The 26,025-nt window shown below is 43.7% G+C and overlaps 1 protein-coding gene across 7 annotated transcripts in view; it reads right to left on the reverse strand.

Annotated features, from left to right (window-relative positions):
• Positions 1-26,025, reverse strand: part of MYO5B (myosin VB) — a 298,992-nt gene that overhangs the window by 171,024 nt on the left and 101,943 nt on the right. For all 7 annotated transcript variants that reach the window (XM_083575483.1, XM_083575480.1, XM_083575478.1 and 4 more), the window contains exon 4: positions 25,735-25,879. In XM_083575483.1, the coding sequence (XP_083431609.1) occupies positions 25,735-25,879 (145 nt within the window). The remainder of the gene's footprint in view (positions 1-25,734; positions 25,880-26,025) is intronic.

A 26,025-nucleotide genomic window follows, 5' to 3' on the forward strand; every position in this document is an offset into this window, starting at 1 on the left:
TAAAAAGAGGTTGCGACCCACACAGAGCAGCTTTGTGGCTTCCATTTCATGTGGAGAGTGATTTGGAAGAAACAACTCAGAGAAGTTAAAGCAACAACTGCCACACAAACGTCTCACAGCTTATCACTTCAGGGAAGCCAACCATGCAACCAAACAACCACAGAGTGTTGAGATTATCCCATGGGGTGAATGGGATGTTTAGGGAAGCTTTTAATATTTGATGAATCGTTGTATTTTAATATTCTGCTGGAAGCCACCCAGAGTGGCTAGGGAAACCCAGCCAGATGGGCGGGGTATAAATACAGTATATTATTATTATTATTATTATTATTATTATTATTATTATTACCTATTTTGCAGGAAAACCCTCCAACAAGCAGACAGACACTGTAAAATTCACCATGCACTGACTTTGGCATTTCCCCTCCCCAACCCATAGAAAGTGACGAGTATTAAGCAAGTTTTATTAGAAAGGGTGGGAGGTGTGGCACCAATTGCATTCATGCAGATTAAATAATTATTATATGCACAACGTAAGATAATCAATATGCATCAGTCCAGATCATGATACAGTCCATATCATGCTCAAGTATCCACTTTTAACACAATTTCTGCTACACAGATAAATGGTTTGTTCGACACATTTCTCTTTAGCACATCAGGAACGTGCAAATGCCTTAAATCTTTACCACCGAGGCTGAAATGTCAGCAACTCTCAACTGATAACACTTCAGTATCCAAGATTGCAGGAGCTTTGGCCAAATGCCACATCAGTCTCAGGTTGTTACTCAAGCCTTTCACCTCTGCGGCAAAGACTAAGCGCTAAACATTTAAATGCATCTTCCTCGAGATTAATCTCAGCAATCTGATGCCAAGAGAACAGCCTTGGAGAAGTTGCATCAGGAAGGTACGCTGAGCAACCCCAGAAGCAGCAGCTGCAAACCTATCGTTGAGCCTTCCAAGCGGAGGAACCTACACAATTTACAGGCTCATAGAATCGTAGAGTTGGAAGGGAACCCGCCCCCCCCCCCGCCAGAGTCATCTGGTCCAACCTTCTGCAATGCAGGAATCTCAACAGAAGGTCAGGTATGGTTTGAAATTGGATAGGGGACCGTAGGTTGAGCTTCCTGCTTTGCAGGGGCTTGAACCAGGTGATCATCAAGGTCCCTTCCAACTCTATGATTCTATAGCATCCTGCAGAGTTAAGAGTTCCCTACTCCCAAGGAGATACAATTTAAAACAGGCAGCAGCAGAAACAACAAAATTGGCCGGGCCACTTGGTTTTTGCCTACCTCTTAGCAATTGTCACAACTTTGTAAGGTTTGGCAGTTAGGCATTGGCTTATTGTGAATGGGGGAGGGGAGGCCATCTCCTGCCCCTCCAGTTTCAAGGGTATTCTGGTTCCTGTCCGAAGTCCCCTAGAAGGTGAGGGCCATGCCAGGCCTCTGGGAACACCAGGGGAGATGCAGGGGGGTTCCCCTGAAGCAATTTCCCTTTGGGTGGTTTACCCTTACAGACTTCCTGCAAAGGGGACAGGAGTCAGATATAGTCTTGCCAATGCCTAAGCCAATACAGTGGTACCTCGGGATACAGACGCTTCAGGTTACAGACACTTCAGGTTACAGGCTCCGCTAACCCAGAAATAGTACCTCGGGTTAAGAACTTTGCTTCAGGATGAGAACAGTAATTGGGCGGCGGCAGCGCGGCGGCAGCAGGAGGCTCCATTAGCTAAAGTGGTACCTCAGGTTAAGAACAGTTTCAGGTTAAGAACGGACCTCCAGAACAAATTAAGTTCTTAACCCGACGTACCATTCCTGTAATCTCATAAAGTTCTCATTCCTGTAATCTCATAAAGCTCTCATTCCTGTAATCAATAAAGTTGTGGCCAATTTTTTGCCCAAAAACCTTAAACAAAATATTCATGTCCGTATAAATTTATTTATCCTAATGGGGGGTCAGCTTGAGGGTCTTGCCACTCAAATCACATTACACATAATGCCCACCTGTTCCTGGTTAATTGTTTTTATAAACAGCGGCACACTAATTTTATGTTCAAAGAGCTCAACACAGTTTTGATAACTGCTGAATGCAGGGAAAATCCAGTCAACAGGTAGACGCTTAAGTTCCACTGATTTCAACACCACGTGCTTAACTCTCCTCTCCCACTGTAATCAATGTGTATTAAAACTAAGTGCTGAACTTTGGCGGTATTGTGCTTGATTATTATTAAGTTTGTATGCTGAATGGAGCTGGCAATAGCCAAGAACATGCAATCCATTTCTGGCACTTGTTATTTTCCTAGAACTCCCTGGCCACAATCCAACAAATGAGTTTGGCACACCTAAGCTCATTGATTCCACAGGGTTCAAGTGCCCTTAAGTCGGCCTCAGCATAGAAATCTTCCAATTAAACTTAGTTCAGCCCATCAACCTCCCCCCCTTTTTTTGCTACTTCCTGTACAAAAAGCAAGGGAAGGGAGGAAGAGGAAGGAGGAGAAACAGCTGGCATAATGCACATTGTCTATTGTGAGGGGAACTGTTCTGTCTGCCAAGCTCAACTGGCAGAAGAATTACCACACCCAGCACTGAATTCCTTCCTTACATTTCAACTTCACCTAATACTTTCAGCTCTTCACAAGCTCCATTCCCTTCAAGATAGGGCTGCTTCCCCATATTCCAAGGTGATACTTATGCAGGAAGCAGGTGCCGGCCATCCGTGTAATAGTTTTTCTTATTTATTTTAAATCCCACAGCTCAACATCGCCCTTGCGGGAATAAAGAAAACCCAGAGAACAGTCAAATAAGGTTCCTTTCCCATCGCTGTTTCAACAATTCCACTTTCCATGCGGAGCTAGACACTGAGGCCTATTACAAAATGCCAGTTGTATTTACACTTTGTCTTGTAAAGTGGTCCCTTGGTTCTCAAACTTAATCCGTTCCGGAAGTCTGTTCCAAAACCAAAGCGTTCCAAAACCAAGGCGCGCTTTCCCATAGAAAATAATGCAAAACGAATTAATCCATTCCAGACTTTTAAAAACAACCGCTAACACAGCAATTTAACATGAATTTTACTATCTAACGAGACTATTGATCCATAAAATGAAAGTAATAACCAATGTGCTGTACTATAAAATAAATAAGACATTACTGTAGATGATAAAAATTAAAATTATTTTTTCTTTCTTACCTGCACTGATGATAGTCATTGTTTGGATGGGGGGCTTTTATCCATTTCCGCAGTCACACAATCAATCATTCAATCAATCAATCAATCAATCAATCAGTAGCTGAACTGGGTTCCACACAGTCACAAAAACAAAACAAACTAAAAAGCCTCAAAAACGAAAATGAAAATAAATAGCAAAAACAAAAGCGCCAAACTTAATCCATTCTGGAAGTCCATTTGACTTCCAAAATGTTCAAAAACCAAGGTGCAGCTTCTGTTTCGTGCAGGTGCCCCGGAAACAATAGCCAACAGCTGCATTGGATGTTTGGCTTCCAAAAAATGTTCGAAAACCGGAACACTTATTCTGGGGTTTCCGGAGTTTGAGAACCAAGGTACCACTGTATATGGTCTTTGTTCTCCATGCACTGAAAGGAGAGCATGGTTTTTAGTTCATTCTATAAACCAACAGTTGTCAAAGGGCAAAGTGGGGATGCACGCTGTCGCCACTGGAATCGCAAGCTCCTCTCAGGATCCAGCCAAGATCGAGAGCATCTTGTGGGATGTTTGCCTTCAATCGAAAGGGAACTCCATGCCCCTCTTCCATGTGTGGTGCTCATGAATCCAAACCAGTGACAAGAACCACCTTCTATTCTGTGCAGATGTTTGCTTGTTTGTTTCTTTGTTTGTTCACCAGCTTTTGCTTTTGTGGAGGCCAATCATATATCAGGTATCCAAGTCTTTGATCCTGGCCTCTCTTCTTTAACAATGCCAAGCATCACCTACCTTCCACAAGGATCATAAAGCCAAGCTCTCATCTTCTCGCTTCCATTTGGCAAAAGCTCAAGGAGGTTTCTCCCCCTCACACACACCGGCAAGTGATCAATGCTTCTTTTGAAATAAAAAGCGAAAGCCCTTGGCCTCACTCGTCTATAAATGTCACTTTCCACACTCTCAGCAGATCCTCTCTCTCTCTTAGTCACTCACTCCCCTTTAGAAAATGCTAAGGAACTTACTGGACCAAAGTGCACACAACCAAATAACTGCTACTGATTGAGTCCTCCCACTCTTTGGCACAGGGCGCAGGCAGAAAAATTTGTCCCAGATTATCCATTTTCTAGATTAGACATGCCAACAAAATTCTCCCCGTGGATTAACATTTTCTAACGCAGGGGGCGCTGTGGGTTAAACCACAGAGCCTAGGACTTGCCGATCAGAAGGTCGGCGGTTCAAATCCCTGTGACGGGGTGAGTTCCCATTGCTCGGTCCCTGCTCCTGCCAACCTAGCAGTTCGAAAGCACATCCAAGTGCAAGTAGATAAATAGGTACCGCTCCAGCAGGAAGGTAAACGGCGTTTCCGTGCGCTGCTCTGGTTCGCCAGAAGTGGCTTAGTCATGCTGGCCACATGACCCAGAAGCTGTACGCCGGCTCCCTCGGCCAATAAAGCGAGATGAGCGCCGCAACCCCAGAGTGGGTCACGACTGGACCTAATGGTCAGGGGTCCCTTTACCTTTAAACTCCCTCCCAGCATTGATCTAGCCCTCTCATGTCTGCATGTTCCAGAAGGTAGAGTTAAGGGATTCTTGCTTGACTCTACGGAGCTGTGCTATGGGGTTTCAAAGGGGTCCATCTTATATTAAGCAGTTGGGTGAGGCCATCCTGGGATAAGGAACAAGGGGTCAGAGTTGGACAACGCCTTTACTGAAGGGGTGGGGCACCTCGGGTTTGGGGACTGAATGCAGCACTCCAGACCTCTCTTCCATACTTTGGGACTCTCCCCAATCAACATCCCCTCCACAGACCACAACATCTCCCCCCTTCTTCACTAACTCTGGTCCAAACCATTCCTGAGTGCTTCTGCCTCTTGCTTGCCTGGATGGAGGTTTGAAAGCCAACATGGCAAAGTGGTCAGAGTGTCAGGCTAGGAGCTGAGAGACCAGGGTTCAAATCCCCACTTGGTCATGAAGCTCACTGGGTGACCTTGGGCCAGTCATTGCCTCTCAGGGTTGTTGCTGTTGGGGCTGAATGAGGAGAGGGGTAAATTACGTATGCCACCCTGAGTTCTTCAGAGAAAAAGGTGGGATATTAATACAATAAATAATTGTTGTTGTTGTTGTTTAGTCGTTTAGTCGTGTCCGACTCTTCGTGACCCCATGGACCAGAGCACGCCAGGCATTCCTGTCTTCCACTGCCTCCCGCAGTTTGGTCAAACTTATGCTAGTAGCTTCGAGAACACTGTCCAACCATCTCGTCCTCTGTCGTCCCCTTCTCCTTGCGCCCTCCATCTTTCCCAACATCAGGGTCTTTTCCAGGCAGTCTTCTCTTCTCATGAGGTGACCAAAGTACTGGAGCCTCAGCTTCAGGATCTGTCCTTCCAGTGAGCACTCAGGGCTGATTTCCTTCAGAATGGATAGGTTTGATCTTCTTGCAGTCCATGGGACTCTCAAGAGTCTCCATATATAATATATATAATATAAATAATAGGGAATATCAAAACACCTGGTGTTTGCATGACTGGAATGCAAACTACTGAACAAAGGCAAAGAGTCAAATCTGTTGCCCATGGGAGAAAGCAGCCGTTGGGCTGAAAAGATGTTCAAAGAATCACAGAACTGAAGGAGATCACAAGGGTCATCTAGCTCAACCCACTTGCAATGCAGGAATCTTTTGCCCAAACATGGGGCTTGAACCCATGAACTTGAGATTCAGAGTCTTGGGCTTTACTGACAGAACTGTGCACAATCCCTGCCTATTGCTGCTTTGGGATCAACCCTAAATGTCACAAAGGTGTGGCAAGCTTCCATGTTCTCCCGAACTCTTCCTCAGGCAGGTGGGGGAACCAGGAAAATGTGGGTGGAAACAAGTACAGAAATTAGTCTGGTGTTTATAGCCTTGTTTCCAAGGAAGGTGAATCAGTCTCCCACAGATGAAATAGATAGCAGGCTACACACCCAGGTTTCCACAGAACATTAGGCCTCAATTATTTGAGGACTGTATGATCAAGGAATTTCAGAAGTTTTGTACTGGACTACTGTGAAGCTTTACATGTGGGGCTGCCCAATATATCGTAACTTGCTTCAGAAAACCCAATATACAGCTGTTAAGTGTGGGCAAGTGTTATGATTGCATAATGCTGGTGCTTCAGTTTTGGATCTCAATACAGTGGTACCTCAGGTTACATACGCTTCAGGTTACATATGCTTCAGGTTACAGACTCCGCTAACCCAGAAATAGTGCTTCAGGTTAAGAACTTTGCTTCAGGATGAGAACAGAAATCGGGCTCCAGCGGCACAGCGGCAGAAGGAGGCCCCATTAGCTAAAGTGGTGCTTCAGGTTAAGAACAGTTTCAGGTTAAGTACGGACCTCCGGAACGAATTAAGTACTTAATCCGAGGTACCACTGTATACATATTGCCCCGTGACACGGGTGCATACGTCTTTTTTCATCATAACACATTACTATCCATTATCTGAGAAATAAAAATCAATAGTAAACAGAGAGCTAGGTAGAGTTACAAGCTTCCAAGCATACTGTATTTTTTGCTCTATAAGACTCACTTTTTCCCTCCTAAAAAGTAAGGGGAAATGTGTGTGCGTCTTATGGAGCGAGTGCAGGCTGCGCAGCTATCCCAGAAGCCAGAACAGCAAGAGGGATTGCTGCTTTCGCTGCGCAGCGATCCCTCTTGCTGTTCTGGCTTCTGAGATGCAGAATATTTTTTTTCTTGTTTTCCTGCTCCCAAAACTAGGTGCGTCCTGTGGTCTGGTGCGTCTTATAGAGCGAAAAATACGGTAACTCACATAATGCACTAGTCTCTGTAATCACTAGAGCTAGAGACTCAATCAGCAGGTATAATAAAAGCTGAATTGGGGGTCCCTGAATGTGCTGAAAACCTGGAGATCTTAAGTATTAGCTCAATGGCTTGGCAGGCTACCCTTCATTGAGACTTTTTGTTCTAGTTCCCTCTCTGCTAAAATAATGTCTTAATTATGAACGCATCTTAGGTTTGACTTCCAGCCACTGGTTCCTGTTATGTTTACATCTCTTAAAAGCCACTGGAAAGTTCAACAATTGCCAGTTGGGATTTGCCATAAGTAACTGTTTATGTAGCATGATCAGATAACTTCACTGGTGGTTTTTTTTTTTTTTGCTTGGTTTTGTTTCCACCCCCCAACCCCCACCTTGGCTGAAGAGATGAATACCCTAATTCTATGCATTTCCCGGTTTTGTTTCTGAACAGTGTCGTGCAAGGCACAACACAATCCAGTCTCATGTGGGCCAGCAGCAGTCTGAACAGAGCAATTTTGGTCCTGCTCACTGACTCTTGAACAGCACAGGAAGGACGTGTCACATCACATTAGATTGCTGGTCCATCTCAACCTCCTTTCCAGTTGGAAACAAAGTGACTGATGATATAGTCCGGAACAATTAAAAAGAAGAGGCCACCATCTCATTTATGAAGGGAGGACTACAATTATATGCATAACAAATGGCTTGGAGACTAAGGGAAAACCCATTTTTTTACTATAGAGAACATTACAGTGGTACCTTGGGTTACATACGCTTCAGGTTACAGACTCCGCTAACCCAGAAACAGTACGTCAGGTTAAGAACTTTGCTTCAGGATAAGAACAGAAATCGTGCATGGCGGTACGGCAGCAGCGGGAGGCCCCATTAGCTAAAGTGGTGCTTCAGGTTAAGAACAGTTTCAGGTTAAGAACAAACCTCCGGAACGAATTAAGTACTTAACCCAAGGTACCACATTTGTTTCTCTTATTGCAGTGAGCATTACACTGTGCAGGCAGCATACCCCAGTTCCTGACCTGGCACGCAAGACATGGAAAGCCAAACTATGGTTTGCCAAGACAATATGGATGCGCAGGTATGGAGGGAGCCAAGGTTTAGTTTAGTGTGTTATCTGAAACAAACCCTGTGGTTAAGCTCTCTCCTGATTAACCACAAGCCAATGTTTGCTCTTTGCTACAACTCATGGTTAGCGAGGAGAGAGCTTAACAACAGGCTCTGTTTTCGATGATACTGCTCAGCACAGAGTGGCAATGAGGAGGAGCAAAGCGGCGGCAAGCTCCTCTCCAGGAGGGTGTAGTTTTGGCAAGCCATTGTTTACTGTGCCGTGCAAACCAGATCACTGGCAGACACCACTGACACTGGTAAGTTCCTTTGATGCAGAGGGTTACCGCATCAAGCCATATCCTATGAGGATCCCATCCTCCATCAAGTCTGCTGTCTGGAGAAAGAACTTCGTGGAGGAACCTGCCCATTGCTCCTGGCCTGGCCAGTGACACCAGCTGTCTTCCTGGATCTGACCTGGGGAAGGTCAAGACAGCCAGACTACCCACCGGCCTCAGCAAGGAGGTGTTTGTTAGCATTTCATTCTCTCACCACAGGATCATGTGATCCTCTGTTTACATTCCATAACACTGTAAGTGTGGGAACGGAACTCAGACTAGAGAACTTCCATTCTGTGTGCTTTTGTTTTCTGCTCTTTGTTCTCTGCTCTCGGACAGAGAAGACTCAGGTGTGAGACGCTGTTCACACTAGCCATGTTTTGTTGTTTTGATTTGCTGTAAATAAAGAAAATTGGTGACGCCACATACCTACACAGCCTTGCTTCTTGCGGAACTCTGCTAAGTGTGCATACAGCTCCATTGGATATATGCCACAGGTCTTCTCCGTACAGAGGATGTACAGAAAGTGCTGCCCTTCTAGGAAGCCAGAAGCTACACAGGCAGAACTAGCCAACTGTGCTTAAAAAAAAAAAGCTACAACTTAAAGTATTAGCACCCGAGCTTACTTTTCTCTCCTTTTCCCACTTCTTTTTTCCTTGTGTGTCATTTATTTATTTATTTATTTATTGTGAACCTTAGGGCAGGGGCTGTACTGGTTTTTGTAAGCTGCTCCAAAAGCCTTTTTTAGCTAAATTGTAGGGCATAAATGTTTTAAATCGATAAAATAAATCAGTAAGTGTTACAGAACCACGCAGGCTGCATTTTTCCTCCCCGCAAACGTTCCCATGAAACTTGACCACGACTGCAGCAAAATTATCCAAGGTTTCGCTTGCAGTGCGATCTGATGGTCTAATTAGGTCAACCAAGCGCCCTTCACAGGTAACGTCGCGCTGATACTGCACCAGATTCACGCGTAAACCCAGCAGCACAGCAGCCAACGATGGAAAATGGCCGCTGTGCATTGGGGAGAACCGCGGTTTACTCAGCATCCTAAACTCAGTTCCCCTCTCCACAGTATCACCCGTCCCAAACTGAAGTTGAACTGTGCAAGAAGGTGCAGAGAACCCCATCCAAACTTAATTGCTTTCCTAGCAATACTTGCCTTTACAGGCTGCATTATATGGACGGCTCTGCCTGTGCAGACATTGGACACACATTCAATAGACCCCCCCTGGTACAAAAGGAAAATACTTTAAACCAGATACCCCTTTAATATTATATCAGTAAACTCCTGTAAGCAGTCAAACCCCACCTTTCCAGAAAGGACATAGGGAAACTTCCGGGTTAGCACGAACGGCTAATGGCGGATTCCCTCCAAGCTCCGGAGGGAATCGGCTCTTCAGGAGTGGGGTCTTGCCGCTGCGGCGAAGCGGGGACCCTTAGAAATCACAGGCGGGGAAGCCTGTGAACTTGGTGACTTGGCGGGCACCATTTGCGTCCCCCCCGACCCGTGAAGAAGCCTTTCTAAAGGCTTTGGAACGGGGGACGGGGTGAGTGGCGCGGTGCTGAGAGTCGACTGCTTCTCCTGGGGAGTGAAGCCGCGAGCCATGGTCGGAGGGCGCTGACTTTTTCCTGTGAACAATCGGACCCTAAAAGTAACAACCCGTGAGTAGTACGGAAATTGGACTTTTTAAGGAAATTTCTTTGGAATTTGGCACGATCGGGGAAGGTGCAAACAGGAAGTCCGCCTCCCCGCCTTGTAAAAGATCTAAAGCAAGGACTAGTTAACTAAAGTCGAGAGAATTGTCTTTTCGATAAAAGATATCAATTTCACGATTTGGCGATACAATAAGTAATTGTGCTGGAGGATAAGAGTTAATTTTGAGAATTGAAGTTCCACCTCCCCCGGACCCGGGAGTGATTCGCGAGAGAGCCTGTTGAGGAGACATAGAGAAGTTTGACAGCTGTCAAATTTAGCTGTCAAAAAGGAAAAAGAGAACTTTGTTTCTGCTGTCTCTGCTGGATACAGTTGCTGCAATTTGGTTATATTTTGTTGAAATTAAGTAAGAACTGATACAAATTAACCTGACTTTTGGATTTTAACTCGAAAGAATACTAAGTTACTAAATCCCTCTAGAGGAGGATTTGGGACACTACAAGAATGGCTGGAAAAGGGAAAATCCAGGCTGGGCTGGACAGAATATTTGTTCTCCTGGGAAAGTTACAAGGTCAAATCGAGGTTTTGTCTACAAATGTAACAACCTTGAATTTAAAAGTAAATAACATTACGGAACTTGATAAGGACTTGACTCAGGAAGCCCATGCAGTTGGACAAAAAGAGGACTTTGAGAATCTTGAAAGTGTGGAGAAAGAGATACATGTTGTTCTTGAGGAGAAGGAAGGAGGAGCTGTAACTTGGCAAATGACAAAGGAGAGCCAGAGACCTGACACCATGCTCAAAAAGGGAAACAAAAAATCAAACCAAAGGCCTGACAGGATGATTACAAAGGAAAACAAGTACTGGATGATGAAATTCTGGTTTAAATTGGTGAAGGAAGAATGGAGAGATTCCTTTGTGTGGAGACCGGAAGATCTATGGATTACAAATCTGATTAAAGTGGAAGCTGGAGTCTTGGTGACAATTGGACTTTTGGATCTGGCTTTTAAGTATGGAGGCCTGGCTGGAAGAAATTTGGACCTCATTGAGACAGAGCTCCTCCGAAATTTGGAGTTTAATATCAAGGACTATCAAAAAAACCGGCAGAGAGGAACTGAGAGAGAATTAAGAGCCTCGGACGTGAGATCTCCAGGCTGACAGAAGATTAAGACTGGACATTTGTTGGGGATCGAAACCAGGAAAGGGGGTGGTGGGGTTTGAGAATCCAAAGGGTGTATAACTATGATCTGTCTTATTTTTTTTTTTTTGTTTGGTTAACAATATGAAAATTGGGAAATTCGTGGAATGGAACTAGGGTCGACTTTAGGAAAAAGATTTGTGTATTGAGGTACAAATATTGATGTTTATAAGTTAAAATAAGTTTTTTAAAAAATGAATTAAATATAAAAAGGTTAAAAATTGGGGATAGGAACTTGTTGAACAAACAACTTGAATTGGAATGCAAGAGGGGGAAGTGTGGGGAAGTCTGGGAAATATGGTAATGAAAATATGAAACTATAAATTTTAAATTTTTCCTTTTTTGCATTTTTTTGTTCTTTTTGATTTTTTTGTATTGAATTTGAAAAATCTTAATAAATATTTCATTTAAAAAAAAAGAAAGGACATAGGAAAAACTGCCTTGACACAGTGAATACCAATAACTTCAGTTTTCAAACTTCCTTGTGTGGGTTCACATTCTTCTACCATGGGCTAGTATTATACCAGTATTATACCGCTCTATAATTTTAAAGGTGGATTACAGGAGCCTGGCTGGTTATCAGATTGAAATGCACTCAACAGGAGACCTACTGCATGTTCCAAAAGGCAAGAAATCATATTTTTAATATAAAAAGCTTTTGGATGTACTGTGCTCTGTGCTCTCAGAACTTTTGAACCCGAGAATTCTTCTGCTTAAAAATGTTAGGCATACATATGCACCTGGATGGTGAACTATGTGCTTGTTCAGTGGCAATGTGGGCTGTTGTGTGAATAGTAGGGGAAGGCCACAGAGATACTCTACTTTGCAAGGTTATTATGAGAATAAAAATAAGGGACGACACCCTATACAACACCCTAAGCTCACCGGAAGAAGGCCGAGGTAAAAAAAGAACGAATTCACTTCCAGCAAACACAGCAGAGTTACTGACCCTTCAGAAGTGGAACACCCGCAAGAATAAACCTTACAAAACAGCAGACATCTCTGAAGGCAGGCTTTTCTTGTTCGTACAAGAAAGTGGCGCAAGTCCCAAGACAGATGGATGCCAACACAACAACTCTCTCTTTTCGGGTGCCAGTAAGACTAAACTGTGTCTCCAATTTTTTGGAAAAGCATCGCCCTGCAAAGCTGTGCTCTTATATAGAAGAGACCACGGTCCCCAAATATTTAAAACAAAAAAACAACAACACTCCAATTCTCTTGCCTGTATATTATTGTTGGAGCTGGAAGACAGCCCTTCTCCAGAGTGCCAAGCACAAACTCCAGCTTCTCAAATGTCCTTTTGGAATGATTAGCTACTGTCAGGAAACTGCCATCGGCTCAGGGGCGAGAGGGGAAAAGCCGGATGGATTACAGAGAGTCCCCAAAGATTGTGGGAAGCAGCATCTCCTCAGTGGAGGAGAGTAACCTTGCCTCCAGTGGAGAGGAGATGCAGGGCTCGGAGGAGGCGAGGCGGTGCCTGGACACCTTGCCTGAGCAAAGCGGGGAGGAGAGAAGTCCCCCGTTACCCACGCCTTCCTTGCGCAGTAGGCTTTTGCGCCAAGAGGGGAAGCGCATACTGGGCATCAAGAAACTACTTTGCAGGGGAAGGTTTAAGGACTGTCCACTCTCAGATTCTGCCAGTGAATGAGCCAGCCACGGAATAGTGGCACTCTGCATGGTGAAGGGTTTTTGGCACCAATAACGAGGCTTTACAGCCGACCAGGGAGGCATTTGCCTGATTGCTCTCGAGTAACCCCCTGATATCCTTACAGCTACCATAAAAGGAATTTGCAGGTGGCATTTCTGACTGTAACACGGGAAACAAACGCTAGGCTGCCTTGCCCCGAGCCAGACTACTGGTCCATCTAGCTCAGCACTGCCTACTCTGACTGGCAGAGTCTCTCCCAGAAGGGTTTCAGGCAGGGCTCTCTCCCAGCCCTAGATAAAGATGCTGGGAAACAAACCTGTGACCTCCTGCATGCAAGGCAAATGCTCCACCACTGAAGTATGACCCTTTCCCTTAATGCTGCCATTTTTTTTGTAAGAGTTGCAGACTTGAGACTAGTGTTTGTACATTTTGTTTAATGCTGCCTGTTACACTTCAATGAGATTTGCTGTTTTAACTAATGCAATAGCTTTCACACCAGAATAAAGAAACCATGTCCTACTATGACAGTCTATCCATTTTGTCCAGTATTGTCTACTCCAACTGGCAGCAGCAGTCCAGGGACTCAGGTAGGTTCTGCTATCTGATCCTTTAAGCTGGAGAGACCAGGAACTGGACCTGAAACCTTATGCACGTAAAGCACCTGCTCTTCCACTCACCTAGGTAAAGGTAAGGGGACCCCTGACCATTAGGTCCAGTCGTGGCCGACTCTGGGGTTGCGGCGCTCATCTCGCTTTATTGGCCGAGGGAGCCGGCATACAGCATCTGGGTCATGTGGCCAGCATGACTAAGCCGCTTCTGGTGAACCAGAGCAGCGAACGGAAATGCCAATTACTTTCCCGCCGGAGCGGTACCTATTTATCTACTTGCACTTTGATGTGCTTTCGAACTGCTAGGTTGGCAGGAGCTGGGACTGAGCAACGGGCGCTCACCCCATTGCGGGGATTCAAGCCACTGACCTTCTGATCTCTCAAATTTTCTAAAGGTATGGCCCAGTCTCCTTCTGGGAACTGAACCCAGGACCCCTCACATCAAATTAAGAATCATGTCTTAGACATTAACTCCCACCATTTCTTGACATTGGCCATGCTGCTTGAGGCTGATGGGAGTTGGACTCCAACAACATCTTGAAGGATCTCAGATTCAATCCCCAGCATCTCCAGGTAGGGCTGGTAAAGACCCCCGCCTGAAACCCCCAATTACTGCTGCCAGTCAATGTAGACGATACTGAGTTAGACGGACCAATAGTCTGGCTCAATATGAGGCAGCTTCCTATGAAAGGAGGTGCAGAGAAATCAACACACTTTCTCAAATGCCACCCAGAGAAATTAAGAAAGCCACATGGACGCAAAGTCTTCTTCTTCTTTGGCGATCACTCGTAGCTGAGTAAGATTGTCTTCCATAAACACGGTTTTAACAATGAGTCCAATTCTGGATCCACACATCCTTCCACAGTGGGGACATTGGTTCCCGGGCGGGAGTTGATCACGGTGTGGATTTTCCAAGTGTGCCTTCCTCTTAGCATGTTTCTCCCTTGCGTTCTGCATTTGAGTGTCTTCAAAGTCCATGACACCTTTGGTAAAGGCTGTTCTCCAACTGGAGCGCTCGCAGGCCAGTGTTTCCCAGTTGTCGGTGTTTATACTACATTTTTTTAAGATTTGCCTTGAGACAGTCTTTAAACCTCTTTTGTTGACCACCAGCATTACGCTTTCCATTTTTAAGTTCAGAATAGAGTAGTTGCTTTGGAAGACAATAATCAGGCATCTGCACAACATGACCAGTCCAACGAAGTTGATGTTGAAAACTCATTGCTTGGATGCAAAGTATGGTAGCTTCAGTACTATCTGAGAAATTCTACTGGCTTCCTATAAATTAACCGGCTTTGTATTCATAAACCTGTGCATGGCTCTTGCATCTGTCTCCCCACCCCACGCTCTTTTCCATTTATTTATTTCCAGACAGCTGAGATTGTTGGTGGCTCTCTGCTAAAGGAAGTTAGAGGCACGTAAGGAGCATCACCAGGAAATTAGCTCCAACACTGCAGGGCGAGATGGCAAACAAAGCCCAACACTGTGGTCCATAGCAACACCTGACAGCTTCAGAATACACCTCAGGGGTAAACAACACTTGATTAGCATGTAAAGTGAACCCCTTGCCAGTTTTTGTTTTTAAAAGTACAGTGGTACCTCAGGTTAAGTACTTAATTCGTTCCGGAGGTCCATACTTAACCTGAAACTGTTCTTAACCTGAAGCACCGCTTTAGCTAATGGGGCCTCCTGCTGCTGCCACGCCGCTGCTGCGCAATTTCTGTTCTCATCCTGAAGCAAAGTTCTTAACCTGAAGCACTATTTCTGGGTTAGCGGAGTCTGTAACCTGAAGAGTATGTAACCTGAAGCGTATGTAACCTGAGGTACCAGTGTAAAAGCATCTGCAGAGAGGGCAACTGGAAGTAGAGAAGTAGAGGTGGGGAGTTTGTGTGCTTAACCCTTTCCCAACATGCAGTTTCTATATTCATTCTCCTCCTGTGAGCAGCTTTATGTCCACCGCAGGGATCAAAATGTGCATTAGTTAAGGTCAACTTGTGTTTTAAATCACAAACAGGGGTGGGAACCAACACCACATGTTCCAGGTTCAGAAGTGGAGTCTAGGAACAACCTGGGGCCATCCAGAGGTTGCTGGACCAACTCCCATCAACCCTAAGCACTGGCCATGTTGACTACGGCTGATGGGAGTTGGAGTCCAACAATATTGTGGGAGTCATAAAGCCATGGCAGAGGCTTGTAATACTGCAGGGTGCCCCCGACCTCGGCTGACTCACACTCTGTGCCTTACAATGTATTAGAATGTATTGACCTTATATGGCGATGGGCGTAGCAAAAGCCATGACCGGATGAGGTAACGTGAGACATTGGCAAATGGCCATGTGGCTGGGGAGAACAAAGGAGAATAAATCAGAGGAGAGCAGAGAAAGGAGCTGCTCTTACCATCATGAAAATATAGCTGGCTCTCTGTGTCTTTTTTCTATGCTAAGCACCATCTCATGACGGCTGGATTTCCGTCACAATATCAAGAGGGCACCAGATTGAGCAAGGCTCCCAGTACGTTTCAGAGCACAATTCAAAGTGTTGGTGCTGACCTTTAAAGCCCTAAACGGCCTTGGTCCAGGATACCTGAAGGAGCGTCTCCACCCCCATCATTCTGCCCGGACGCTGAGGTCCAGTGCCAAGGGCCTTCTGGCGGTTCCCTCCCTGCAAGAAGCCAAGTTACAGGGAACCAGGCAGAGGGCCTTCTCGGTAGTGGCACCCGCCCTATGGAACGCCGTCCCATCAGATGTCAAAGAGAAACAACTATCAGACTTTTAGAAGACATCTGAAGGCAGCCCTATTTAGGGAAGCTTTTAATGTTTAATAGACTATTGTATTTTAATATTCTGTTGGAAGCCGCCCAGAGTGGCTGGGGAAACCCAGCTAGATGGGTAGGGGAAAAATAAATTAATTGTTGTTGTTGTTGTTGTTGTTGTTATTATTATTATTATTATTATTATTATTATTATTATTATTATTATTATTATTATTATTATTATTTAGAGTCCAAGGAGGAAGACAGAGCAACCACTTCAGGACACATAAGTGGGGAGACACAGTGTTGGCTCCTCTTACAGAAGTCTCTGGCACAGCAACATCTCCTGAGGTGTATTCTGGGGATGATTTCCACACTCAAGACTTCTCCCTTCCAAGGTGCCTTCAGACTATTCTCCTTAACTCAGACAGTCTGGTATGAGGACCATGTTGATACTGAGGGGTACGTCTGTGTGTGTCCGTTTTGGAATGAAGAAAATGCAAGCCACAAATTGTTGTAATGCACAGTTATTGGCTCACACTTGCATGCATGAAAGGGTTAACCTGAGCCCTGAACTCAAATTACCATGGATGGGACTCAGCAAGCCTTTGCTTCCTCCCTCCCTCCTTCCCTCCCTCCCTCCCTCCCTCTCTGACCTGCTTCCCAGAAGAAGCTGAGCCGCAACACAGCTCAAAGCTCAAGAGGAAAAACCTACAAGTGAGTGAATCTCTCTAAAAATATATTTTTAACTGCCTGCATCTTTGCTAACACAAAGTCTCGTGATTCTTTTTAAGGAAACCAGGTTTTCTTTTTAATTTGTCTGGAACCCTCTTTCTTCTTTATTTTTACCGCCAACGGATGGATACTTGCTTGCTGTAACCTCTGAAAATCTGAGAGTGAAATCTTCGCTTTTGCAAATCTGTGATTTGTTCTAGCCTAAGTATTTTTTGTGAGGAACGTTCATTTAAAGGTGGATGAGGCCTGAATTTTAATGTGCTTGGAGCAATTGCCATTGTGCTAACTCCACTATAAGAGAGTAAGAATCTCTCTTCCAAACCTCTCTCCCCAACATGAAAGGGCCAAACACTCACTGTTCCTCTGCTTCAAATTCCACCATCCCAATGCTACTTTCCTTTTTAAAAATAATACAATTATGACAGAGATTTCCTGTGCGCATTTGCACATAATGTGTTTGAGCAACACTCCTCTCAGGATGAACACAGACAAACATTTCAGCGTTGAAACTCAAGAGAGGAACTACGTCCAGCATTATAAACAGGAACCTTCCTTTCTTTTTTTTTTTTTTTTATAATATATTTATTGAAGTTTTCAAATAAAGCATATATTAGATAAGCACCACTTATCATTGTCCATTTAACATCTCTCAATTGTTACATGGGACTCCCCCACACCTCCCGCATACACTTACATCATTATTAAATTAATTTCAAACAAATTATCATTTAACTCATCTTAATTAATAATCTTAATTTGGTTTGACATATAATTCAGCCTTAAATCTAATTTAATGGTAGACAATTGTCTGCACTGGCATCCAATTCAGCACTCAGCCAAATTACAATATTTTTGTAAATAAATCTTAAATTTCCTCCAGTCTTCTTCCATCCTTTCTTCTCCCTGGTCTCGAATTCTGCCGGTCATCTCGGCTAATTGCATATAGTCCATCAGTTGCATCTGCCATTCTTCCACAGTGGGTAGCTCCTGAGTTTTCCAATTCTTGGCAATTAATATTCTTGCTGCTGTTGTTGCGTACAAAAAGAATGTTCTGTCCTTTTTTAACACACTCTGGCCGACAATACCCAGGAGAAAGGCCTCTGATTTCTTAGTAAAGGTGTATTTAAACACCTTTTTTAATTCATTATATATCTTCTCCCAAAAGGCCTTCACTCTAGGGCAGGTCCACCAGAGGTGAAAAAATGTTCCTTCATTTTCCTTACATTTCCAACATTTGCTATCAGACGAATGGTATATTTTAGCCAGTTTAACAGGGGTCATGTACCATCTATACATCATTTTCATCACATTTTCCTTCAACGCATTACATGCAGTGAAGTTCAGCCCAGAGGTCCACAACCTTTCCCAATCTTCAAACATAATATTATACCCAATATCCTGCGCCCATTTTATCATTGTTGATTTTACCATTTCGTCATGTGTGTTCCATTTCAGCAGCAAGTTATACATTCTTGAAAGTACCTTAGTCTTAGGTTCTAACAGTTCAGTTTCTAACTTTGACTTTTCCACTTGGAATCCTAGCTTTTTGTCATTTTTAAACACTTCTTTAATCTGAGCATAGTGTAACCAGTCTCGCACTTTGTCTCTCATCTTTTCTAAACTCTGCAATTTCCAGTTGTCACCATCCTTTTCTATTATCTCCCAATATTTTGGCCATTTGGCCTCCATATTGGCTCTTTTCCGAGCCTTAGCCTCCAGGGGTGACAGCCACCTCGGAGTTTTATTCTCCAGTAAGTCTTTATATTTTGTCCAGACATTAAAAACTGATTTTCTGACAATATGGTTCTTGAAGGCCTTATTTATCTTAGCTTTATCATACCATAAATATGCATGCCATCCAAACGCATTATTAAAACCTTCCAAATCCAAGACATCCGTATCTTCAAGAAGTAACCAATCTTTTAACCAGCAGAAAGCTGCAGCTTCATAATACAACTTTAAATCTGGCAGGGCAAAGCCCCCTCTTTCTTTCGCATCTGTTAATATTTTAAATTTGATTCTGGGCTTTTTGCCCTGCCAGACAAATTTAGAAATATCTTTCTGCCACTTCCGGAAGCACTCTGTCTTGTCTACAATCTGCAGTGTCTGAAACAAAAATAACATTTTTGGCAATACATTCATCTTGATGGCAGCTATTCGGCCTAACAAAGAAAGTTTTAGTCTTGACCAACTATCCAAGTCTCTCTTAATCTCTGACCAACATTTTTCATAATTATCTTTAAATAAACTCAGATTTTTTGCTGTTATGTTTACCCCTAGGTATTTAACTTTTTTAACCACATTTAGTTCTGTCTCTTTCTGAAGCTGTTCCAACTCAATATCTGTCACGTTTTTCCCCAAAACTTTAGTTTTTTGCTTATTTAACTTAAATCCTGCCACTCGACCAAAGTTTTGAATCAGTTGTAGTACTCTTTTCAAACTAGACTCCGGCTCCTGTAATGTCAGAACTAGGTCATCTGCAAAAGCTTTAAGTTTATATTGTTTCGCTCCGACCTGAATCCCTTCCACCAACCGGTCCCCCCTAATCATATTCAGGAGCACTTCCAGAACCGAAATAAACAGTAATGGGGAAATCGGGCAGCCTTGTCGTGTACCTTTTTCAATTTTAAACTCTTCTGTAACCACATTGTTAACTATCAGTTTAGCCTTTTGTTCTGAATATATTGCCTCAATCCCGTTCTCAAACCCCCGTCCCACTCCCATTTCTTTTAAATTCCCCTTCATAAATTTCCAAGATATGTTGTCAAAGGCTTTCTCCGCGTCTATAAAAATTAAAACTGCTTTAGTGTTTATGTTTGTTTGTAAAAGTTCCAATATGTCTATGATGTTCCTTGTGTTAGTAAACATATGTCTGCCCGGGAGAAAGCCTGCCTGGTCTTTATGGATTATCTCACTTAAAACTTTCTTAAATCTTCGTGCCAAAACATCTGCAAATATTTTGTAATCCACATTTAAAAGGGAGATGGGACGGTAATTCTTGAGTTGTGTCTTTTCAGTTTCTGACTTTGGAATCAATGTGATAAATGCTTCTTTCCACGATTCAGGCGCCTTCTTCCCCTCCATTATTTCATTACTGACCTCCAACAAAGGTTGTATCAAATAATCCTTCAATGTCTTATAGTAGTTAGAGGTCAGTCCATCTGGCCCTGGTGATTTGCCCTGTTTCAGACTCAGGATGGCCTGTTCAATCTCTTGTCGTGTTATTTTGCCATTTAAAATTGTTCTATTTTCTTCTGACAGCTTTGCTAATCCATTTCTCTCCAAAAATTGTGTAATCTCTATTTCATCTTGTGGCCCTTGAGTATATAACTTTTTAAAATACCTCTGGAAGCACTTTCTAATCTCTCCCGGGTTCTGAATGTTCCTTCCTTCAACCTCTAAGTTTGTTACTGTATTTAATCTTTGTCTCCTTTTCAACTGCCAAGCTAGCAGTTTCCCACATTTATTTGCCGATTCAAAAGTTTTTTGTTTCATTGTTTTAATCTTCCATTCTATTTCCTGATTTATCAGCTTGGAATATTGCGCCTGATAAAGTTTAATTTCTCTCAGAATCGGTTGGGACTTCGGGTTAGATCTTAACTTCTTCTCCAACTCTTTGATACTTTCCAGAATTTTATCTTTCTTTTCATTTTGCAGTCTTTTCTTTAAGGAATTCTGTTGAATCAAGAACCCTCTCATCACAGCTTTACTTGCATCCCAGATAGTTCTTTTTTCCACCGTAGTGTTCAAATTAATCTCAAAATAGTCCTTTAAGGTTTTTTGGGCCTTCTTTACAATTCTTTGGTCTCTAAACAGGCCATCATTCATCTTCCATCTAAAGGAGCCGATTGGGATCAATGTCATATCCATTCTCAAGGCGTTATGGTCGGAGCATGTTTTGGGGCAGATTTCCACCTTCCTCACCTTAGGTGCCAGACTTCTAGTTATCCATATTTGGTCGATTCGTGTCCAAGTCAGTTGAGCTTCAGAAAAGAATGTTCCTTCTCTTCCCAGGGGGTTTCTAACTCTCCAGATGTCAACCCAGTCCATATTGTCAGTCATTTCAAAAAAGGTCTTAGGTAGTCTTCCCTCTTTAGTAATGTTCTGGTTCTGTGACTTATCCATATTTGTTGATACGACCCCGTTCATGTCCCCCATCATGATGACGTTGTTGTAATCCAGATAATCCAGCATGGTCTCGTGCAACTTCTTATAAAAATCCGATTTTCCTTCATTTGGAGCATAAATTCCTAATATCAAAATTTTTTCTCCTTGATACTGTACTTCTATTGCGAGGATTCTTCCACTTTCATCTTTAAATAGAAATTTTGGTGAAAGGCTCTCTTTTGCATAGATCACTACACCTCTCTTTTTAACTGTATCCGATGATATAAATTCTTGACCAAGCCTTTTATTTATTAACACCTTTCTATGGAGCCTAATCACATGTGTTTCTTGTAAGCATATAATGTCCAATTGTTCCTTTTTTAAAATATGAAAAATTTTAGACCTTTTTTCGGGACTGTTACAGCCATTTATGTTCCAGCTCAAAAGCTGCAGAGACATCCTGGATAAGTCTGGTTATTCTTTCTGGGGTGGTACCTTGTTCTCCGGTCCTTGAGGATCCGAGGGGGCGGGCTCCCCTGGAAGTTCTGGCGCTGGCAATCCAAGTCCTTTGTGGAGGTCTTCTCCGTGTGCTCCCAAAAACTTGTCTCTATCTTCCACTGTTTTGATTTTGATCTTTCTCCCTCTGTAGGTAAAAGATAATCCTTGTGGAAACTCCCACCTGAAGATAATTGCGTTGCTTCTCAACAGTCTTGCCAATTCCGTGTAGTTAGATCTAAGGTCCAGCAACTGCTTAGGAATGTCCTTGTAGATTTCAATTCTCTTGCCCAAAATGTCTAGTGACTTTTCGTAGTGCAGGCCCAAAATCTTGTCCCTTTCCTCCTTTGATCTCAGTGTTATCAAACAATCTCTGGGCTTCTCTGTCCTTCTGACTCTGCCAAGCCTGAAAGCAGATACAATTTTAAAGTCTTTTTCCTCTAACTTCCAAAACTTGGCAAATTCCTTAGTTAGAAATTCAATAAAATTATCTTCTTCCACCTCTGGTATTGACCGTATCCTCAAGTTGGTCTCCCTGTTTCGCAGTTCTGTCATCAAAAAGTAAATCTGATGTTCTCCAACTTGTTTGCTGAGTGGTCTTACTTCTTTCTCAAGTTCTTCCAATCTTTGACTAGTATCTTCAGCCAGTTTACGATTTTCACCTACAGCCTCCTTTAATTCTCCAATAGACTGGGCATTCTGTGCAACTTGTCCAGTCAGCTTATTCAAGCTTTCTGTGTTCTGTTCAATTTTAGCTGTATGCAAATCAGCCTTCTTGTCCAGAGCCTCCAGTTTCTCCAAAATTTTCTCCAAGACAGAGCTACTTGTCCCTGAAGCCATATCTCCCAGGTGCAGCTCCTCTGTCTCACCCTCCCCTGCCTGTATTAGGGAGGCCGCCTCTATGTCTGGAGGCAAAGTGGAAGGCAAGGCCGGCACAGAAGATCTACGCTGTGAGGCTGCAGATAAAGTTAGAGTTGTTTGTTTAGTCCTTCCTCTTCTCCTTGCGCCACTCATTCCAAAGTTATCTGTAATCCAAGGTCAATCCAAGTTGTTCCCATGAGAAAGCAGAGTCCCAGATACAATAGTCAAACAGAGGCCGGGAAAGGGAAAGTAAAACAAAGTCACTGCTGTAAGTCCAAAATCCTCTAGAGGGAGCTTAATACGTCTTCAGGGAAAAGATCAAATCCAAGTTAAACTTATAAATTTAAATCCATGTCTATCGCCTCCACAATGTATTATTTTTAGCAGAGTAAAACTTAAAGCAAAACAGTGTTTCTTACAGTGCCTTGACTGCAACAGTTTCAAAGTATCCAGTTCCAACTCAGAATGTTTCAAAACCTGAATTCAATGTATCCAAAGTTGCAAACTGGTGCTCATCCAGGCAGCTCCAGCACCAGGGATTCTTATTTATTTTATAATCCACTGGTGCCACAGAAGAAGGATATCAATGCACCCCGAATATGACCAGCAAAAGTCAATAGCTCAAAGTCTTTCACTCAGAAAACTGCTTTAACAGGGTGCCAGCATTTAGTTAACGCATAACTTTTTGTCTCCACTCCTCCTGCTCTTTGCTTAAAGTTCAGTATAGCGGGAGATGGGCTTCCTGCTTATCCTCACTCCGTTTTCAGCCAGATTTCAACTTTTTAAAAAAGTTTTAAAAGTTTCATAAAGTTCTCAAAAAGTTTCAGAAAGTTGACAAAAGTTTCAGAAAGTTTTCAATGTCCAAATTTACTCACGGGTTGTAGTTTCCAAAGTTCAGAAAAGTTGCAGGAAGAAAGGACAGCGCTGACCGGCAACAGCAACGCGGCTTCACTTCGCTGTTTGCGCAACGACCCACAGCGCCGCTACCCCCTCCGCGATCCGGAGCCCCTTACGGGGTCCCTTCAGCGTTTTGGGGGCTGCTTCTGGCGCCCGCCGGGTCCCGAGACCACAGGCTTCAGGAACCTTCCTTTCACTCCTCTGCCACCTTGGGTCAAACAGGACCTGCAGGTTTTTGAACAATCCACAGATCTACAACTCTTATATAGCAGGGGCAAAACTAGGATGAGGACACATGTCTCAAATGGCAGTCAAACTTGCAAACAGCCTTAAAAAATATTATATAGCACAACAGACGAAAAAGCAGTTCAGCACTTTGCTGAAGGCAGCCCAGCACTTTTGCACCCTTCTCATTTTTGCGCATCGAGGTCAAACATAAAAGATACCATGCTTATTTTGCATTAACAGCCCCGCCAGGGAGCTCAAAGGAGTATAAATGCTCAGTCTTGCTCTTAAAACTTGCTTGAAAGACAAAACTGCTATGGAGACTCTCATCTCGGGGGTCTCTGCCAACGCCAACTCGTCAGCAACTTCCGACTGCAGCCCGGGCCAATTTCAGTGCAGGAGTGGGTGGATTAAACCCCAATTAAGCCCAGAGAGCTTCCCTTGCTCACAGCAGTCTCAAACTTGGCTGAAACGCTGTTGTCAGGATGATTAAGTTGCACTGCAAGCTAACAGCGGTAAAAAGCAATAAGATCAATAAGGGAGGCACAGTAAATGAAACTTTTGCTTCCAGAAAGAGAAATAAAAGCACCTTTTTAAGGGCTCCGGTGAAAGTTTTGGGAATTTGCTGATGCACCATCATCTGTCGCTAACCAAGGATGCTGAAAAGGTGAGGGGAGCTTCTCTGAAGGTAAGCAAAAGTTCAGAGGCAGCCACAGGCTCTGGAATTCTGCACTAAAATGTCCTACATCTCAAAACCACAAACCTTAGGACAAACAAGCCTGAATTCTACAACTGGAACTGAGACACAGAAACCTCAAACTCGGGGGAAAACTGCACATGGTTTTGAAGAGGATGTTGTTGTTGTTTGAAGGGCAACAAGAATATTGCATGCAGGGTGGTTGGAAGGATATGGACAGAAACCAACCCAAATCTAGACCTGGAGAGCGTTGAGATGTTAGAAGAAGAGGGAGCGAACAGACAAGAAACAAACTGGAAGTATTTATACCAAACCCAGCCAGGTAGGCAAATGTCAGCTCCCCTTGGACAAATGCTTGCAAGCAGCTTCCACGGTCTCCTTCTTCCCCAAGGCTCCAAGAGGGCTTATCTTGAGACAGGACAGAGGTGGCTTTGTGCACTCCCAGTTGTTCCCAGTAACCATTCACTCCCTCTCTCTCCCTCTCCCTCTCCCTCTCCCTCTCCCTCTCCCTCTCTCTCTCTCTCTCACACACACACACTGCAGACTGAACAGGGACTAAACATCCAAGCCACCTCAGTGGGAAAATGGTGCTCTGCATTCCAATTCTCAATGTGGACAAAGGCCTTCAAAGGACACTTCTCCATAGTATGAATCACACTTTGTCAGGGACTAGGAGAGCCCAAAAGCTTCTGCTGCTGCCTTCCTTCAGAACCAAAAGGGGAAGAGGAAGAAGAAGGCAGTGTCAGCACCAGAATCCCCTTTGCAAGCATGTAACTGGAGGCTTCACCTTGCTTGACCATCAAAGGAGCCCGTGTTTATCTGTCTACTTATACTCTGCTTTTCTACAGGAACTCATAGCAACTGTGCAATGCCACACATTTCCATTTCCTTCAGCACTTGGCAGGCTTCTTTTCCAGCGCCAGATAAGTCAACAAAGCTAGTTTCCAGTCCAGGAGGTTCTAAATGTAAGTCCTAACTGCGAGCATGTGAATGTATCTGTAATTGAGGTGGAGGGGCTTGTTGGCCTGGCCCTGGGGTTTGGTTTGAAGCATCTGCAGTCATCCAAAGGGAAGGGGAGAAGGGTAAAAGAGAGAACTAGAAGCCACGAAGCATGAACAGGCAACGAGAAGCAAACCCTCCTCAAACCACTAGCTTCTCTACCAGGCTATCATCATTACTAGTCTTCATGAATAAGCAGAACTGATAGCAGGAATTAGTGCACCATGGCAAATGCACGCTCAATTCCCCCCCGCAATGAAACCACGTGGACTAGGAAACTGCTCAAAAAGAAAGGAAGGAAGAAATTAAGTCAAAAACCTTGGTATTCAGCAGAAGCTGCTGGGTTCAGCATTCAGCAGCAAACATTTTACTCCGTGACACCACGCCAATCGTGAGGATTTTCAGTGCCTGTCTGCCAACCGAATTTGAGTGCTTTCTTACATGAATATGGGATAGTTTTGGTTTTAGTGCACAAGTCTGTCTGCAGCTGGGATGGGCAATTATTCCACTCACCTGGCCATTTGTTTATATGCTTCTTCTGCAACTGCAAATATATGAGGATCCATGTCCCCCATGTTTTGGCCACTGTATGCATAGATGACATCTTGTCCATAGATTGGCAACTGTTCGTAGGGATTGATGGCAACAAGCACAATACCTTGAAAACAGGCAAGCATGCAAACAGTTAGAAGCCACGCCAAAGAAGCAAAATTTTAAATACATTATAAAATAAGAACTACCAATCAACTTTGAATCACTTTTCTGCTACATATATGATGATGCTGATGCTGTTCCAGCCTAGCT

The sequence above is a fragment of the Podarcis filfolensis genome (assembly GCF_964270895.1).
Source record: "Podarcis filfolensis genome assembly, chromosome: 11".
Lineage (NCBI taxonomy): Eukaryota > Metazoa > Chordata > Lepidosauria > Squamata > Lacertidae > Podarcis > Podarcis filfolensis.